Below are 20,761 nucleotides of genomic sequence, written 5' to 3'. Positions count from 1 at the left end.
CTTTTTAATCTGCCCCTGAAGTGAACTTTTAAGGAAGTCTCACGTTCATAATCAAACCTCCTAGTAGGCGTCTTCTTGATTTCTGTCTGTTTGCTGTGCCTTACAATTATCCTATATTAATAGCTTCCTGCTGCTTGCTGTTTACTCAAATCGTCTTAAGCATGCTTGTTCCCAAATCTCTACCTATGAAAATGCTTATGTAATAATAAGCCTGTGTAATGGATAGTTATTAATTGTTTGTTTCTTAAAAGGGTAGTCTTGCTTATGAGAATAATTTTCTTCATTTTTCACAAGCCTGCTGCAAAAACTAAATTATTTAAATACAGTACTTAGTTTGCTCTTGTTGGATTTTTGATAGCTGCTGTAGTTGGATGCATGGCCAATGTATGGCTGACAAATACATGCAGCATTCCATTTGATGTAGTTATTCCCCCTTTCTTTTCCTAAGCAGTTTCAAAGTTTGATGACAATGGGTGTTTTCAAGAACTTGAGATCTTAAAAGATCCTGCTGGCTGTGATCCAAAGAGCTACTTTAGATGCACCCAATGAGACTTTTGATTTTGAATACCAGACACTCAACCATACTCCAATCTGTTTTTAAAAGTTCCCTAATTTTCAAGAGTGATTTGCTGGGGATGGGGTTCAATTTGTGAAACACAAGCCTTAGAAACTTAAGGACATGTGAACTAGTTGCACCATTTTCTGGCCCTGTCCATTGTGTCTTTTTACTGTGACATTTGGATTTTAACATATAATTGTGATCTGATAGTAACATTTATAAAAAAAATTGGACCCTTTTTGTTTTAAACTTTGGTTATCAAGGTACTTACTTCAAAGACATATCTCCTAATTAAATTAGATTACAACCAGTGCTAAAGTTAAAGCTATGCAGTTTTTAATGTATCTATAGGTTTCTTGTATATATTTGATCTATCAAGGAAAGAAAAATGTGTAGAATGGATGAAGTAGCATGAAAATGTGCAGAGGGTTAAATAATTATTGCAGTAGTGTATACAGTAGACTACACATGTTGTGTAAACAAAGGTACCAAGTTTAGTGATACTCAGACATCGGTTGTTATTACAGTGGTACCTCAGGTTACATACGCTTCAGGTTACAGACTCTGCTAACCCAGAAATAATACCTTGGGTTAAGGAATTTGCTGCAGGATGAGAACAGAAATCGCTCAGCGGCGGCGCAGCGGAGGCCCTATTAGCTAAAGTGGTGCTTCAGGTTAAGAACAGTTTCAGGTTAAGAATGGACCTCTGGAACGAATTAAGTACGTAACCAGAGGAACCACTGTATTATTGAATTTCACCACTGACAGGTAATAAACAGAGAACAATTCATCCCGGTGATCAGTACACTTCAGTTAAGTAGTTTACTAATAAGATTGTCTCTTTAGATAAGGGATGAGGAACCCAGTCTCCAGATGCTGTTAGACTCCAGCTACCCTTGCCAGTGGTCAGGATGACAGGAGTTGTACCCCAGCAACACCTGGAGGGTCACAGGTTTCCCGCTCCTGCTTTAGACCCATGTGTGGAAAACAATATATTTCATTGTTATAGAAACTACTTTGGTGAGACCAGCTAATATTTAAAAACCAGCCTTCTATTCCTGACCCACGTGTTTCTTAACATATCAAAGTGGGAGGGGGGGCTAGTTTTCACATTGAACGCAAATACTTCTAAGTGATCCTTGTTTAGAGAAATGTTTCATGGTTTTTAATGTTACCGGTTTGTAAGAACACACGCTCGAAGCAAGATTTCTGGTATTGAAACATCCTCCCTCCATTTCCCATTATTATTAATATTTGTTCTTTTTCTTTCTTTGCAAACAATTTCAGAGAGAAGAGTGAAGAGGCATGGATATAACATGAGTTCCCTAACATGTTCAGAAAGGATATGAATTTTGCAAAAGCTTATTCCTTGGTGAACTAGATAAAAGATGGATGAGTCAGCCTTACTGGATTTGTTGGAGTGTCCTGTCTGCTTAGAACGCCTTGATGCTTCCGCAAAAGTATTGCCTTGTCAACATACATTTTGTAAGCGGTGTCTGTTGGGCATTGTGAGCTCCAGAAACGAGCTTCGATGTCCAGAATGCAGGACGTTAGTAGACTGCAGTGTTGATGAACTTCCCAGTAATATTTTGCTGGTTCGACTACTGGATGGCATCAAGCAGAGGCCCCGGAAACCTGGTGGTGTGGTGAGTTGCACAAATTCATTAAGGGTCCAGACTAGCACTGTTGCTAACTGCATTCCAAAAGACCTGCAGAGTTCTCAAAGTAACCAGCAGCAGAGAGTACAAGCACGGAGTCCTCCTGTTAGGGTAAGTGTCCAATATGTAATTCATGCAAGAGACACACATATTCATTTTGGTGATAGCTGTTGATTTGCTTTAACAATAAAAGATAATTAGGGACCCCAAGGGTCATCCAGTCCAACCCCCTGCAATGTAGGAATCTCAACATAAGACTCATAGAAATGTGATGAGTCAACAGAAGATCATGCAAATGGCTTAGTTGGAAAACCCAGCCTATTAGTCCATTCCTCACTGTAGCTGAAGAAGATGAAGAGACGGAATTTTTTATACCACTGGAGTCTTTCTCCTGCCTATTATCCCTCATGTCTGCCTTCTACCACCAAACAAATGAGAAAGTACTTTGTCCCTTGAGAGTGCTTTTACAGTCTTCTAGAATTATTAAATGTGAATGACTATAATTAATGCTGTTATTAGTGACAGATATGGACTAAAAACCTCCCTGGAAACCTTCCAGCCTTGTAATTTGTGACTGTGTGTGTGTGAGAGAGAGAGAGAGGGAGAAAGTGAACAAACTTATTTTTAGGCCATAGTCCTAAACTTGATTTCATCTGTTGAACAGGGTTAAGAATAAGATTGAATTGAAAGTATAAAATTTGCATACTAATTACATCTGACATCAATTCCTAATACTATACTTTGTTGATTAGTTATGATCGAGATTTTGCAGTTTTTGTCTGATCTTTCTGACTAGTCCAGAAATTGAAGTTGATGGGTTTCTTCCACTTCCCCATTCCTTGTTTATTTGACCTGTGTAGCTGAGACACTTCAGGTGTGTCTGCTGAACAGTGCTAAGGAAAGGCCTCACCATCCTGCAGAAAGGAGAGGTGGGGTGTATGTCAGCTTGGGCATTGCTCAGAGGAAGCACTGCAGTGCCTCTGCTGAGCTGCCTAGTCTCTTCTGAAGGAGGAAATGGTTGATGGTAGGCTTGCAATTTTGGCTCTACAAAGTTAAAGTTCTCCAGGTGTCTTGACCAAACAGTATCCAAACAACCCCTGGCCTTCCTCCTGATGCTGGAGCTGGGGAGGAGAAGAGATAATTGTGCAACCAACTTCTTCAGTTTCAAAACTGAGAGGAAAGGTAGCTGCTGACCCTCCTTAACAAGAGGGTGGTGACACATTTGCAAAAACATTGGAAACTGATTGTGATCAATATGATGTCTTAGAAGCTCCTTTTATAAAGGGTTGTCCACATTTTCCTATTTAAGGCTATCAAGTTTTCAGTTATTTACAATCTGAGTTATGAGTATTTGCTGCTTCATGTTCTCTGGTAATAATTTTCTGGATTTAGAGGTTTTCAGAATCTTCCCTAGTGTTGCCAAATGAAGTTGTAAGCATTTTTAAAGGCATCTGTCTTTTCACTTGTTTTCTTGGTATTTATGTTGTTGAATGTGTTAGATACCAACCTTAGGAGTTGGATTTATTACAATTCAACCTTGACCCTGTAATTGGAAATACAATTTTATAAGATGATTCACCTAATTTTGCTTTAGCCCAGTGGCAGGTCAGATCAGATTTTCTAAAAGTCTTTATTTCTTATCCAGTGATGCTTGCACATAGAGAGCCTCTGGGTATGGTTTGCGTTCGTTGTGCAGTGATTAAGTGCTTCATCAGTTCTGAAGAATGCATTGTATTTAGACAGAGTAATAGTTCAAGTAGTGCAGGGAGAGAACAGAGGCCTTAAGGCATCTAAGCGTTTAAAGTATTTTTCATTTTGTTACTTGACTTTATGATATTCAGAACAAACGTGAGAATATCCTATAGCCAAATTACTATAGATATGCAACCAATTGCTGATAGAGGGGTGTGGTCTTCTATGATCTATAAGTGCAGATACCTTTTATCTATTTCACAATAACAGAATATGCCAGACCAAAGCTGGTACTTATGTACTGTTCTGCAATCCCCTTTTCATTGTACTTTTCACTGCATTTGATATTTTGTGGGGGTGGGAATTTGCCTTTTCTAAAAATATGTGAACTTACCAGCCAAGTTCAGAAATTGCGGATAAATCAAGTGGAAGGTTCTTATCTGCTCTCTTTGTTTGAGTCTTTTAAACATATAGACACGTGTGCACACATTTTCAGGCTTGTCTCCACAAGTATGAAGGCTAACATAATTTATCTTTTTTCAAAAGTGAGATTGAATTTTAACAGGCACATTGCTCCCAAGACATCTATGCACACACAGTGTGCTATTTCTTTGAGCCTTATCCTGATCATACATGTGATATGCCAGCACATAGTGTGCTTTCATAACATTTTGTAGGTTTCCTGAAGTTTTAATCCGTTTTTCAAAAATGCTTTTTCTGATTTCACTCATTGGCTACAAACAATGACAGGCAGGAGCATCTAGGATGGTTCATTTAATGGAAATTGCTTAGAAGGGTATGTTTTAAGGAATTTCTTTTGTTTTATAACTTTGTTTCTAGGAGGACTAGAGACCTTTTTTTTAAAAAAGGAAACTCAGCGAGCCTGTGGTTCAAGTGAAGGTTTTTGTTAGTTTTTACAGTTGTCATGGTGCCTGTGGCCACCATGTTGGTAACTCCTGAATAAGGACTGCAAGAAAAAGTAGCAACAGTGGGTTGAGATAATATTAACAAATGAACAGACGGAAATTATTTAACAATGTGTCTGTCCTTGGTAGCCAACACACTGTTTCCTAGCCAGCTTCAAGCCGCCAGCTCCCCCCCAAAAGGTTTCTTATACAGAACAGAGTGGGGGGTTGCCCCACACTTGACTGGATGGGGGCACAGAAGACACTCTGTCTCTGCAACTGGCATGGGGTGAAGCTGACCCCTTATCACAGTGTCATGAATTCAACTTTAATAGGGGTAGGACACCTTTTGAAATGGTGGGAGGTTTCTTGCACCTTCCGTGTGCTGTACCACCCAATATGGCATGAGTGAATCACCCTACTCATCAAGAGGACTAGGAGAAGAAGGGAATAAATATCTTATCCTGTACTAGGCTATAACATCTCTGGTTATTTCTGAATGCTTCTAAAACATGGCACAAAGAGAGTGTGATTCCCTTCCTTACGGTAGGGCAGACTTGTTCACTTACCTCACACTGGCTCTTAAAAGCACTTAAAGCCATGCTAATTTTTTTTTTTTTTTGCTGAGCATGTCCTAGTCTCTTGTGAGATGGGCCAAGTCTTTCTTTGTTCCTCAGCTCTTTGTATGTTCAGAAGGGCTGTAGCTCAGCAGAACTCATGGCTTGCTTGCAGAAGGTTCCTGATTCAATTCCTGACATCAGATAGAACTAGGAAAGAAGCTTGGTTTAAATCCAGTGGAGCCAGTCATTGTAGACAATACTCAGCTAGATGGACCATGGTCTAATGTGGCATAAAGGCAGCTTCCTATATTCCTTTGACTATGGAAGGGTCATGATCTGTCTGAAAGCAAGAGACCCTTCCACCCTCAAAGTTCAAGGAAATGATATATTTTTGTTGACAAATGGATACCACTGGGAAGCTATTTCTCTCTCCTGATGATGAGCTGGAAAGCATGTATCTCCCATCCCTACCTGGAGTCTGAATCTGAGACCTTCTGCTTACAAAGCAGATGCTCTACCACTGATCTATTACACTTCCACCATAGCTCACTGTCAACCACTTTGACCCTCCAAACACTGGGTGTTAGAATTTCAGTAGTCTTTTTCACTGGGCATAAGATTTCTGAGACTTTGGAAATCAGCTACAGGGAAAACTAGTGACAGCTGCTGTTATGTTGAATTAAATGAATTTAGATGAGTGCTATTGAATCATACAATCTGCTTTATACTCTAAGGAAATACTAAACCATTAAGTGCCCTTTTTAGAAGATGTTGTGACTTCTTTTTATGATTTATTAACGTCTTGTGATAGAATTTGTGGTTTCTCAAATTGTGCTATGTGGCTTTGTGGTAATCTTTTAACTTTGTTGTAATGGGTTCTGTATTTGAATTTTTGTGTATTGGCATCCATAACCACAGAAAAGCCACATAATGCAGAGTAGCTTTGTTTGTTGCTTCTCTCATTAACTGCAGTTACAGATTCAGTCTTGTTGAAATGCTTGTCAGCAGTATATAAACTTTAATTATCTTGTTTTGTGGGAGAAAAACTCTGTACTAATTGGATCAATGTATTCAATAATCTACCTAGATTTTTAAAATTGGAATTTTAGCTTTATGTACATATCTTAGCTAGATATATATGTCCCTGGTTCTTGAACCCTCTGTGTGCTCCAGTGCATCCTTGATGCTGCTACAACATCAAGATGTTCCACACTGCCTTTACATAATATATAATATATAACTGTTCTCAACATCCAATTCTGTGAAGAAGTTTGAGCAAGAGCTTTGTATGATTGTGGAAGGTCCTGCAGATGTCAAGGACCCATGACTGGACTGATAAGCTTTTTATGGAAGATATTTTACCATTTTTTTCTGCCTGAGTCCATTATTTATGTAGTCTAAATACATAGATTTTAGTACAGTGGTACATCAGGATGTGAATGGGATCTGTTCCAGAGCCCTGTTCGCATCCTGAATAGAACGTAAGACGCGTCTGCGTGGGTCGCATTTTGCTGCGCAGGCGCATGACATCAGTTTCACCGTCTGCGCATGCACGAGCAGCGAAACCCGGAAGTAATGCACTCTGTTACTTCCAGGTCGCCACGGAGTGCAACCCGAAAATACTTATCCTGAAGCATATTTATCCCGAGGTATGACTGTATGAATTTTTAAAAAAGCTGTAATTTTAAAAAGCTGTAAGTTCTGATTAGCTTTTACTTAATATTATCCATCAGAAACCTACTTATGTGCAAGTAAACCTCTGAACTCGGTGGGATTTACTTCAGTGTAAACATGTATAAGATTGTGCAAATAGAATACAATCCTAAAACTAAACCTCTTTTTAAACCTTGATGGCAACTTGAAAAGAACTAATATTACCTTGCTGAAATATTAGTAATGTTCATAAAAAAAATAGCTGTGATTTATTTCTTAACTAGAATGGTTGACTAGAAATACTATAATGGGATTGATTTGAAATAGGTTTTCACTATGTTATCAATAGTTTCTATACTGCAGGCTAAACAGCATTTTCTCAGTGCTGTGGATCACCCATGAGTGACATAATGATCATGAAACCTTCTATTGTAGTTTAGACTTAGAGCTTCAGGGCTTAATTTGAGCTGAGACTGCCAAAAGACGACTACTTTCTCTTTGTGTAGAGACTCATCTGTGCTCTTTTTGCTTTTCTAAGCCAATGAAGAGATAGGCCACAGGAAACAGAATAATGGCTGTTTGGGGGAGATTAGTGCATCAGTCTTTAACATGGTTGACCTGAAAACATATCATATCATTTTTTACAAAATTAAGGCTACCGTCCTAAGAATACTTATCAAAGAATAAACCCTATTTATTCCATTCAAAAATTCCAATGGAATTCTTGCTACAGGTGTATTTAGAGTCACATCTCTGTGTTTTATACAGCTTTCCAGGGAAGATTAATACAAAGTAAAGTAGCATCTGACCCTGGAATCAGGATGAAACAATAGTTAGCCCAAGGGAAACAATAGTTACTAACTTATACAGTATCCTTAAGTTAGTAACTATTGTTTTCCTTGGGCTTGCAAAATGCTTGAGTAGTTTACTGGCCAGACAGAAGCAGAAAGGAGGCTATTGTAATCTACTAGGAAATATATGTTGCCATATTCATTACTGGAAATGCAGGTATTCTCTTACTGTATGAAGTAGAGAGAATCTTTGAAATAGAGAGAATCTGTGCAAGTTCTCTAATTCCAAACATGAAAAGTTTTAAGCTGATTGCATCTTGCTGAAGTACTTAGAGTACTGAAACAGTTTCCTGGAGCTTAATATGTTCTTTTCAAGGAAATAAACTTTGTTCTGTTCTCTTGGTTTCTTCCAGGTGAGCTCATTCTAGTGCGGATATATACGAGACACTCCCTGCACATTCTGTTTCACATAGTTCCTTAAAACAAGCTTTTAAATAATACTTGTATAGCAGCAGCAGATTTTTTAAGGATAGTAGCCAAATTTATAATTTTGTGAACCATAAATGAGATATACAGCTCTTCTGACATCTTTAAACAGTGAATACTACTTTTAAAAGGATTAGTCAGTTACTTGAATAAAAGAAGACTGATAATCTTGCATGAGGTTTTATTAGTAGAGTATTGTACTGAAGTGTTTTTATTTACAGCTGTCTAGTCCTCTCAACTTTTCAAGCAGTTTTACAAAAACACATTGAAGAAACGTTGGGTAAAGTGTAGTTGGTTGTATTTGGAAAAGCCAGAGCATGATGGAATAAAAAATTAAGTAATCTGTAAAATGCTTATTTTTAAATTTTTGCTCAAGAAATACTATGTTTAGCCCATTTTAATATTGTTGCCCACATCAAGTATGAGATGTTACCAGTAAGGCCAGTTTTTGAATGTGCAGTATTTGATTATGTTACCAACAGGAACAGATATTGCAAGTTAACTTGAAACCAGATTTGATAATACTGTATTTTAATTGGGACACTCTCTGTAGCAATGCCACAATAGCATTGGCTTCTCTTTGAGTCCATGTCTGAACAGTGTAGATTCTGTTTATTCTGTATCTGAACTTGTCATTCCCAGGAAAATGTGATTTAAAATGCATGCAAGTGATGTGCTCCTGCCAAAAAACATAGCCTGCAAAAACGTTTAGAGAAGACAATAATACGTAAGCAGCATCTTCACCTTATAAGGTCCTGTGGGCAGGGGGCAAGGCAAGTGGAGAAGCCCCCCCACTTCCGTCCGGTTCATTCTGGTAGTCTCTCACCTATAGCAATGCCTGCTAGGGAGCAGCTCTTCCTCATAAGGATTCCAGGCTGGTGCAAAGCTTGCCCAACATACTCTGAGCTGTGGTCATAATTTGTTTGGTAGTCTTTAAGACAAAGCTCCTTTATTTTGTGTAGGAGCAAGAGCCTGTTCTAATTTCTTTATAAATTGGCAACAAATCTCTTTGCTCTCCAGAGAATTAGAAGGAAGAGCATGTCTAATGCATATTTAAATTTAAACAAGTAAAATGAATTGAAAGTAGGTTTCTAGATTTTTTATACATTTGTGAGAATACTTTTATTGTACAAGCACTGCACAAATGATTAATATTTACTTAAACCTTTGGAAATTAATGTAACTCCTATAGTAACTCCTATAGTTTAGATAAATGACTTGCTTTGTCTAGGTAGACCAGGCGTCCCCAAACTCGGCCCTCAAGCTGTTTTGGGACTACAATTCTCATCATCCCTGACCACTGGTCCTGTTATCTAGGGATGATGGGAGATGTAGTCCCAAAACATCTAGAGGGCCAAGTTTGGGAATGCCTGAGCTAGACAGACCATTTCAAAGTTCTAGGCTCTATTTGGTCATTTAAGTACTGGGTGTGTTCAGTATTTTTTATCTGCTACGTTTCTAAACTTCAGTCCATGGTTGTCATTACAGTTTTGTTGTTGTTGTTTTTTCTTTATAAAAAAAGGACAGTTTTGTTATCTGGGTTGAGGAAAGGGGTATTATGAAAACACTAGTGTGGTTCAGAAAAGCAGTAACTTCACTTGCTGATAATTGAATAATCACTCCATACACTTCAGTGCTTTTCAGCTAACTCTGGGACCTGCCTGGTCAATAATATACTACTAATGGCTGGTGCATACTGAGTCTATGATTTTCTGAGATGCTGGGATTTTCTGTGCCTAGTACAATATGTCTATTGGGCCCTCTCTACCATTCACAAAAGAGGTACAAATTTGCATAAAATTTGCCTATGCCTTGGGTGATTTGCAAATTTATATATTCTTTTGCAGATGAAGTAGAAGGTACAAAAACAACAACAATTTTGCATGCGTTCACTGTGAACCTGTTGTTCAGCTTCTGCATCCCTGTTACTTTCTTTTCACTGCATAGCTTCATGCACTGATGACATCATGCACTGATGACAGAAAAGTGATGACAGAAAATTAAATAGTGAGGGCAGAGATGAGAAGGTATATTCAGGACATCATTGATTCATACAGCCAGGCAGATTGTTACAGAAATGTTTTTTAGATACTGTAAAGATTTCTCTGTTTTAAAGATGTCTCTGTAGACATTTATAGCATTTAACTTAATAAAGTTTTTTAAAATTCCATGGAGGAAATAGCTCTATAGCAAGTCTTTACCTTTATCTGCTGTCTATTCCTTAACTTGTAACTGTCTGGAAAATGAAATCAGACTTTAGTAGGAAAAAAGCATATAGAAATTAACCATAACTTCAAGCTGCACAGGCAAAGAAATCCATGGCCTGTATACCCTTTTTTGTGCGCATTGTATGTAATTCAATAATTTACCAAACCATTTGTGCGCTAATAAAATTGCCATAAAGAGCTAACTTAAATTCTCTTTGGTTGGGTATGAAAAGATTTTTTTACAGAGCTTCTTATAGTTTTTCAGAAATATTACAGTCATGAATGAGCAGGTTGTTAAATTAAATATTCCCTTTACATGACAGTTTTAATTGTTTAATTTGGATTATGATGAAGCCTAATAGATTTTACTTGCAGGTGGAACAGCAACATTTGAGCTAATTAAGAAACATTTTTTACCATATTGACTATCACACATTATCTTTTCATTACCAAATTTTGCATTCTGGCATCTCCCAAGGCAGCAGGTTTTCTCCAAAGTCTAAAACCCTAAGGGAGCTGCCTTAACCAACAGCTTGAGTTGTTATAGACTACATACGAGTTTATATTTAAAACCGCTTAATCAAAAAGCTCTGTAATACATAATAAAACTCAATAAAATATATAACATTTGCAAACCTATTAAAACAAGTATACATTAAAATATTTAGCCTTAAAACAGATAAAATTAGTAAAACTTAAAACAAGTATAAGTATCTATTAATTGGTCAGGGGTTATATTCTCTAGGTTTGGCTTTTCTCCCTTCCATTAGTAGACAGAAATTGTTGGATACCATCTCTTGTGTATATATAGAATTGATTCTGTACATGTGGTACCTTAAGAAACACCTGTAAGTGCTGTTTAGAAGTTTTCACAAGTGTAAGTGTATTAGCAAAATACACAGAGTAGTTTTCCTAGTTGGGCAAATCAAATACTGACTAGTTGGTACTCTTGCCCCACCCTGCAGATACTGCAGGCAGCAATGTATGACATCTAACACTAGTACATATTTGTCCTTGATTATCCTGCCAGAAGAAGATGAAACCTCATTTGCTTGTACAGTGATACCCACTTCCTGAAAAGTAGAAAAATGCAGGAGGAAAAAATAAGGCAATAATTAGTTGAATTGTGTTTCAAAAGGATGAATGACATTCCAAAAGGAAACAAAGTAGGTGGAGGTGCAAAGGTCATTTCAACTCTGAGCAGTTATTGTCTGTAGAATAGTAAAGGCCAGTGAGAAAAAATTTGCTTGTGTTCTTAAAAAAGAAAAAAGGTCCTTTATTGTCACTTAATAAATTTCCCTTAAAAGACAACAAAAACTACTCAAGTCACTTCTAAATTTAAAAAGGGAATGCATACAATTTCTATCTTTAAAGCCATGTAATGGGTGGTTTTGAAATGTAAACCAAGCTGTTATATCAAGTGATCAGAAGAAGCTATAATTTGTTGCATATTTCATCTTTATAACTAATGGCAGCTCAGTTACATTTGCCAATGGAGACTTGATTTCCCATTCACTGATCTTTCAAATGTTAATGTGCAGGCAGTATGTAATATTTGTTTTCAGTACCAGAACTCAACTGAGCTCAGAATCCTTCCACAACCTGCCCTCTCAGGTTATTACATTATAATTGAGATGTGTGCATGTCATTTTGCAAGAAGTTAGAAGTTCTTGCTAATCACAAATGGGAGTCAGAAATCTTTGCTGAATCTGCTTAGAGAGATCTTTCAGTAGATTCTGATCTACTTCTTCTCACCTCTGATTTAAAGCTTTCTCAAAGCAGCATATCTCACTGCATACCCAGAAGAATTTAGATAAGAGCTGGAGCACACAACCTGCAAGTCACATGTGGCCCACACAACTTCTTTTTGGTAGCCCTCAGCAACATTCAAGAAAAAAATCATATTAAAGCCTTAAATATTTATTTGTGTCATGTGTTGTTAATGAAATCACATACATATGTTTGTGTATTAAATTTGTTTAAAAATTAAATCTATTAGGTCTATTTATTGTGTATTTAATTATATATATATATATAAAATTAACTATAGGGACGCGGGTGGGGCTGTGGTCTAAACCACAGAGCCTAGGGCTTGCCGATCAGAAGGTCGGTGGTTCAAATCCCTACAATGGGGTGAGCTCCCGTTGTTCAGTCCCAGCTCCTGCCCACCTAGCAATTCGAAGGCACGTCAAAGTACAAGTAGATAAATAGGTACTGCTCTGGTGGGAAGGTAAACGGCGTTTCCATGCGTTGCTTTGGTTCGCCAGAAGTGGCATAGTCATGCTGGCCACATGACCTAGAAGCTGTCTGCGGACAAACGCTGGCTCCTTCAGCCTATAGAGCAAGATGAGCACCACAACCCCAGAGTCGTCCGCGACTGGACGTAACGGTCAGGGGTACCTTTACCCGTACCTTATAATTAACTATGTTGTGTATATTAAATAATACTGAATATATGACAAGCACTTTAATTTACGATACAGAAATTTAATTCATTGTGTGGCCCATGGATTCTGTGTCGAAGCACTCTTGCCGCCCACTTGGTATGAAAAGTTGGACCATCCATCTCTGCATATAGCAGTTCCTCTACCGGATCACTTTTCAGACTTGAAGAGCTTTAAAAAAAGTGTGTAGACTTTGATGAATGTGACAAACGTTTTTCAGGCATGCACAAACCATTGTGTGCACCACTTGTTTTACTGTGGCTAATACAGGCATAGGCAAACTCGGCCCTCCAGATGTTTTGGGACTCCCCTCACCCCTAGCTAACAGGACCAGTGGTCAGGGATGATAGGAATTGTAGTCTCAAAACTTCTGGAGGGCCGAGTTTGCCTATGCCTGGGCTAATATAATTAAAGTTGCACAACTTAAAGTATTGAGAGTGTTCTGTAAGAAAGGCAGTAGAATCTCCCCAAACTCAGTCTGAGCCTCAGAGATGCTCAGCATAACAAGGATGAACATCAACCAGCTTCGGTGAATTTTTATTTGAGTGTTGTGCTGCTGCTGTTTAGTATTTTAGGGGATTATTATTTTAATATTGCTGTAACGTTGTAACTTTTTATTGGCTGTAGGTTTTAGTGTTATAAGGTGACTTAGATATTTTTTAAAAGCCAAAGCATGCTGAAAATATTCTTTTTCTGCCAGCAATATATATTTCTTTCATTGAACTTTAATGTTTTCTTCCTAAAGCTATGATAAATTGACAAGTTCATATTCTGTTTGTTTCAACATCTGGATGCCACATTATATCCATTTTTTTGCCAGCAACACTCACAAACATATGGAGGAAACTAGTAACTTCACAATGGTAAAAGAGGCTATGGAACTTCTGGCTGCCTTTTCCTTTGCATCATTTACAGGGGAAATTTAATTAGCTCTTAAACTTTTAGATTTTTTTGTTTACAGTTTGACTGAATAACACAACTCCTCTTGGGAATAGCAAAGTTTATGAATTAACAAAAACATCAAGGAAAATGCAAAACAAGGTTTGCTTGAATACATGCATAAAATAATTTGGTAACAAATATATACCAGTACTTTAAAAATAAGCCCTATGCATATCTCTGAGTAAAGTGATACTTACTGTCAGGGTTTCTGGGAGAGAGGAGGAGATGACAGAGGAGACGGAGAGCGAGTGGGAGGAGGGGCAGAAGGATGAGGAAGAAGATGACGGAATTCTGAGGGAATCCACGAGTCTGAGCAGCGAGTCAGAGGATTCTCAAAAGGGGGTTACCTTAATCAAGCAAAAGGGAGGAGAAGGGAGAAGCGGAGAGGAGCCCAGTGGAAGACAGACGCAGCAAGAGGCGTCTCAGCCGGAACGGAGTAAAGGGGGTGGAGTCGTCAGCCTCTCGGAGGGAGCAGGATTAGGAGAGAACAGAGAAAGGGGGTTGGAGCAAGGTGTTCAGCCGGAAAGGGTGGAGAGCAGAACAAGGGGTGGTGTAGCGGTCGAAAGAAAGGTCAGCAGCAACGTACGCGCGCCAAGTTCAAACGTAGAGGCGCGCGGAAGTGGAGAGAGCTCAGGGGAGGAGCCCGGCCCTAAAGCCAGAAGGAGGGGGGAAGAGGCGGCAGAGGATTCAGCCTCAGGCGAGTCACGGAGAGAGGGAACCCAGGGGGGCAGGAAGACCCTGCGGAAAAGAAAGGAGAGGAAGAGGTGGTCTAGAGCCAGGCTATTAAGTTGGTGTGGAAGAGGGGAGGAGTCAGAGGGGACTTCAGCGGTCTAACGTGACAGACGTACGGCCACGATGCTGAACTGTACGAGAAGCAGAAATCTTCAATAAACTTTTCCTGTAAATAAACTGCAACGGAGTGAGGTCTCTTGTGAGCTGGGACCCGTCCTGGGTGGCCGTGACAGTAAGTCCCCTCTCTGAAAGCAAAAAATTTTTTTTTGCGAAGCTCACGAACGGGAGCAGCCATGAGCGCTGAGGAGCAGCTGGTTGCACTGCGGGATCAGGTTACCGCTCTCACATCGGCAGTCATTGCTTCGCAGAAGAAGAATGACGACTTGGAGAAGACGTGCCAGGATTTGCAGGCAAGGTGGGAACACGCGGACAGGGCGGGGGCCCCAGGTTCCAGAGCGGAGGGCATTGCGCTTGGACGGAGGGGGGGTGCCCTGGTTCCGCATTTTAATGGCAACTTGCAAGACTATCCCAATTTCAGAGCGGACGTCGTATATGCACTGCATTTACTCCGTCACGATTTTAAAGATGAGGAGGAGAAAGTGGGGTTCATTGTTTCGCACCTGCATGGGGAGGCCAGGGCTTGGTTACGCAATCTGTGGCGCGAAGATGGACCGGCCCGTCGCAATTCAACTGCGTTCATCAAAGCGATGGATTCTTGTTTTCAATCCTCTGTGGATGTGGACATTGCGCGCCGTCAAATGCACGGGCTGAGGCAGGGGAAAGCGACTGTGCGCCAATACCACTCTAAATTTTTTGCATTGCTCACCGCCTTAGATTGGCCAAAGGACAGTAAGCCGGTCAGAGATCTTTTTTGGGAGGGATTGAGCCCCCCCATCAAGGATGAGATCGCTAGGGGGGACAGACCCCAGACCCTAGAAGACGTGGTGCAACGGGCTTTAGCTATTGGAATTCGACATGAGGGACGTCCGTGGCATGAGGAGGACGGGCCCCAAGCGCGTGCGCAAGCGAGGACTCTCCCTTTTGTGCACAGGGATTTCAGCCGTGCGCACCCCTCGCCAATGGGGAAGGACAGCGAGGAGCCGATGGAGATTGGTGGTGCTAGGGCTCAGAAGCCATCCCAGAGCCCTGTCCCTGGTGCAGCCAAAGCGAAGCCTCCTAGAGGAACCAGGAAGTGTTACATCTGTGACAGTGCGCACCATATGGCGAAAGAGTGCCCCCAGAGGCTCCAGAAGCACACTGCAGCACTGGCAACTGTAACAGCAGAGGTGCAACCAGGGGAGCAGCTTCAGGGAAACGACAGTGCCTGGCTGGAAGCAGAGCTACTGGGGCTCAGCCAGGCGGATCTGTAGACAAGCCCCCAGCATCACTGCAGAGCGTGGACCCTTTGCCTCCCAGACCGGCAGTTCTGCTCACAGCAACACTCCAGTTGCCTGATGGGAGACTCCTCGAGGTTCCAATAACGATCGATTCGGGAAGCAACGCCGACTTCGTGGGACTGCAGTTCGTTAAGCAGCACAACATGGCGCTCCTGCCTGCAACGACGCCTCTAAACGTGGTCACGGTAGACGGCAGGAAGTTGCTGGGGGGGCAAGTGGTGCAGCAAACCCCTCCCATGATGATGCAGATTGGCAACCATCGAGAACTTATTAGTTTCAATGTCACCCACTTATCGGACACACCCATCGTGTTAGGCATGAGTTGGCTGGAGAGGCACAGTCCCGCGGTTGCGTGGTACCAGCGGCAGATCACCTTTTGTTCTTCGTATTGTGCTCAGCATTGCTTTCAGACCGATCAGGGAGGAGAAGCCGAGCAGCAGTTGCATCTGGGTATGGTGCAAACAGTGCCTCACAAGTACCAGGACTTCTTGGAGGTTTTCTGTGAGAAGGAAGCTGACAAGTTGCCGCCTCACAGACCTTACGACTGCGCGATTGATTTAGTGCCAGGGGCGCAACTGCCTGCTGCCAAGCTGTACTCCATGTCGGAAGACGAGATGCAAGAGCTTCGGGAGTTCATAGACCATAACCTCAAGCGAGGTTTCATCCAGGAATCTAAAGCAGCGGGTGGCAGCCCTGTGTTCTTTGTGAAGAAGAAAAACACGCCCCAAAAAAGGCTTATAGTGGATTACAGGTTCATAAACAGCTTGACTAAGCCCAAAGCTTTCCCCATGCCCAAGATTGACGACCTTTTAGCGACCGTCAGGAGGGGCAAGATTTTCACCAAGCTGGACCTACGTGGAGCTTACAATCTCATCCGCATCCGGAAAGGAGATGAGTGGAAGACCGCCATGTTCACCCCTCTGGGCACATACGAATACAGAGTCATGCCTTTCGGTCTCCAAAATGGCAGCCACGTTTTTCAAGCATTTATGCACCACGTGCTAGCAGGTCTCCTCTACAAGAAGTGTGTCTGCTTTCTCGACGATATCCTGATTTTCTCGGAATCGCCGGAGGATCACGATAAGGACGTGAGAGAGGTCCTGCAGAGGCTGAAGGACCACAGGCTGTACGCCAAGTTGGAAAAATGCCAGTTTGATGTCAGAGAGGTTGATTTCCTTGGCTACAAGTTGTCCGACGAGGGACTGGCCATGGACAGGGCTAAGGTTCAAGCGCTGTTGGACTGGAAAAGCCCTCGAAATCGGAAAGAGGTCCAGAGGTTCATCGGCTTTGCCAATTTTTACCGCAAGTTTATTAAAGGTTTTGCGAACGCGACGGCGGCTATCACTGACACCCTCAGTTCCAAGAAGAAGAAGTTCGTCTGGACCGAACAAGCGGAGCGGTCCTTCCGGACGCTTAAAGGTCTTTTCGCCTCCGAAGAGCAGCTGCTCCACGTGAATCCCGGCAGACCCATGCGGGTAGAGACCGATGCGTCAGACAGAGCGGTTGGGGCCGTTCTTTTGCAAGAGGATTCACAAGGCAACTGGAGACCGGGTGCGTTCTACTCCCGGAAGCTCAGCAAGACGGAGCGCAATTATACCATATGGGACAGGGAGTTGTTGGCCATTCATGCAGCTTTCAAAGCGTGGCGACACTTCTTAATAGGAGCCAAGCACACGGTGCAAGTCCGCACGGATCACAAGAACTTAGAGTATTGGCGGACGGCTAAGTTACAGACCCAGCGACACATGCGCTGGGCGGAGTTCTTTGCGGATTTCGACTTCAAAATAGAATACATCCCAGGAGACTCCAATGTTATTGCAGACGCGCTGTCCCGAAAGCCGCAATACTTGGAGGAAGCAGCTCCAATCGCAGCAAAGCACATTTTCGCACCGCAGGCGTGGACGTGCGCTACCATCGCAGTCGACCTGGACGCGGTGCGACGCGCGTTGCAAAGGGATCAGTTTGCACAGTCCAAGATGGAGGAGCTACGCGGAGGGTCGCGAGACAACGATGAGTTCCAATTGCAAGATGGACTTTTGACTCGTAAGGGTGCCCTTTACGTGCCCACCGACGATCTTCGAGCCAAGGTTCTGCAACAATTGCATGACGCCCCTAGTGCAGGCCATTTCGGCAAAGAGAAGACGATGGAGTTGGTGGCTAGAGACTTTTGGTGGCCCCAGATGAGAGGAGAGGTGGCGGACTACGTCGCCAGGTGTGATATCTGCCAGAGGTCCAAACCAGTGCACCAGAAGCAGGCGGGATTGCTAGAACCGCTGGAGACACCGCAGCAACCGTGGGAGAGGGTAGCGTTGGACTTTGTTACGGACCTGCCCAGCTCCAGAGGTAAGACGGCGGTGTTAGTGGTGGTGGACTTGTTCACCAAGATGGCGCATTTCATCCCTTGTGCCAAGGTGGCGACGGCAGAACAGACCGCAAAGCTCTTCATCGATCACGTCTTCAGAGTGCATGGACTTCCGCAGTCCGTCTTGTCCGACAGGGGGCGCCAGTTTGTTTCCACCTTCTGGCGAAAGCTTCTGGGCATCTTGCACGTCAAAATCAACCTGACATCGGCGAGACATCCACAAACCAACGGTCAAGCGGAGAGGGTCAACGCGATCATGCAGCAGTACCTGCGGTGCTACGCCAACCAGCGACCTGCGGCGTGGGTGGACTATCTGCCGATGGCTGAATTCGCCTACAACAACACGAAACACGCATCCACCGGGGTGACGCCTTTCTTCGCGAACAATGGCCGTCATCCCAGAACCTTCCCGAGATTTGCGGCACCAGGAGGGGGGGGGGCCTCAAGATGCCGACCAGTTTGCAGCGGAGTTGCAAGAGGTGCACGAGGAGCTGCGGAGACATTTGGAGCTGGCAAAACAGGCGTATAAGGTGCAGGCCGATAAGCACAGGAGGGCGGGAGAGGACATCCAGATTGGGGACTGGGTGTGGTTAGCAGCCCACGCGATGCCGGCCAGGTCATTGGCCAAGAAGAAGTTAGGACACAGGCAGCTAGGGCCATATCAAGTTGAGGCTATGATCAATCCGGTGGCTTTTCGTCTAGCCCTTCCGGAGGGTTCCAGGGTGCACCCGGTCTTTCATAGGTCGGTGCTCACTCCCTACAAAACCCCACACAGGTTTCAAGAGTCAGGAGCACTCCCAGAGCCACGTAGGAGGGCGCCTGAGGGGGGGGAATCGCCAAGACCAGAACCTCTTAACGAGGTCACAGAGATACTGGACTCGAGATGGGGGGAGGAGGGAGTTGAATATTTTCTAGCCAGGGAAGGCACTCCGGCCTCTGCCAATAGCTGGGTGCCGGGTTACGCGTTGGACGAACCCCTGTTGAAGGAGGAGTTCCATGCACTTTTTCCGCACAAGCCCATGCCCGAGGAGTATTTTGATGATTGGCTTTTCACGCCCACTTTGTCAGACAGCACGTTCGAGGGTTTCTCCTCACCCGAGGGCCATACGCCCGAAACAAGCCCGACCAGGGATCCGAGACTGGGGGGGGAGGAGACAGGCCCTTGTTGGTGGGTGGATCAGCCAAGGGAGGCATGGAGTCAGAGATGGATGGTAGGTCCTTGGCAGGCAGCGCCAGGAGAAGCAGTGATGGAGGAAGAGACTGTGAGGTCTGTGGGTGGGGAACCCGAGTTCGAACACACATATACGGAGATGACAGAGGAGAACGTTGAAGTGGACAACTTGTATCCTGAACCGACCCCGGAAGAACCACGTTTTCCTCAACCTGCACCCGGCGAGCGGGAGGGGGGAAGGGGGGGCTTCGAGGGGGGGATGGATGTCAGGGTTTCTGGGAGAGAGGAGGAGATGACAGAGGAGACGGAGAGCGAGTGGGAGGAGGGGCAGAAGGATGAGGAAGAAGATGACGGAATTCTGAGGGAATCCACGAGTCTGAGCAGCGAGTCAGAGGATTCTCAAAAGGGGGTTACCTTAATCAAGCAAAAGGGAGGAGAAGGGAGAAGCGGAGAGGAGCCCAGTGGAAGACAGACGCAGCAAGAGGCGTCTCAGCCGGAACGGAGTAAAGGGGGTGGAGTCGTCAGCCTCTCGGAGGGAGCAGGATTAGGAGAGAACAGAGAAAGGGGGTTGGAGCAAGGTGTTCAGCCGGAAAGGGTGGAGAGCAGAACAAGGGGTGGTGTAGCGGTCGAAAGAAAGGTCAGCAGCAACGTACGCGCGCCAAGTTCAAACGTAGAGGCGCGCGGAAGTGGAGAGAGCTCAGGGGAGGAGCCCGGCCCTAAAGCCAGAAGGAGGGGGGAAGAGGCGGCAGAGGATTCAGCCTCAGGCGAGTCACGGAGAGAGGGAACCCAGGGGGGCAGGAAGACCCTGCGGAAAAGAAAGGAGAGGAAGAGGTGGTCTAGAGCCAGGCTATTAAGTTGGTGTGGAAGAGGGGAGGAGTCAGAGGGGACTTCAGCGGTCTAACGTGACAGACGTACGGCCACGATGCTGAACTGTACGAGAAGCAGAAATCTTCAATAAACTTTTCCTGTAAATAAACTGCAACGGAGTGAGGTCTCTTGTGAGCTGGGACCCGTCCTGGGTGGCCGTGACACTTACTCTTGGGTAAATGTATATAGGATTGCAGTAAAATACTTATGAAGAGAATCTGGTTTATTTTTCATTTCAAAAGAAAAAAAGCAAAGGTAGTTGTTTGTGTCCGTAAGAAACCCCCCCCCCCCCCATAATCTACAGTTGGGTGATATGCTTATTTGGACCAACCAAA

The 20,761-nt window shown here is 43.3% G+C and overlaps 1 protein-coding gene across 3 annotated transcripts in view; it reads left to right on the top strand.

Annotated features, from left to right (window-relative positions):
- SH3RF1 (SH3 domain containing ring finger 1) overlaps positions 1-20,761 on the top strand; it is a 49,502-nt gene that overhangs the window by 1,842 nt on the left and 26,899 nt on the right. For 2 of the 3 annotated variants that reach the window (XM_081926007.1, XM_081926006.1), the window contains exon 2: positions 1,847-2,328. In XM_081926007.1, the coding sequence (XP_081782133.1) occupies positions 1,948-2,328 (381 nt within the window). In that variant the 5' untranslated portion in view covers positions 1,847-1,947. The remainder of the gene's footprint in view (positions 1-1,846; positions 2,329-20,761) is intronic. The other variant, XM_081926008.1, reaches the window with a different exon arrangement.

The sequence above is a fragment of the Podarcis melisellensis genome, assembly GCF_964234715.1.
Source record: "Podarcis melisellensis genome assembly, chromosome: 9".
Lineage (NCBI taxonomy): Eukaryota > Metazoa > Chordata > Lepidosauria > Squamata > Lacertidae > Podarcis > Podarcis melisellensis.
This window is presented reverse-complemented; position numbering and strand designations above follow the sequence as displayed.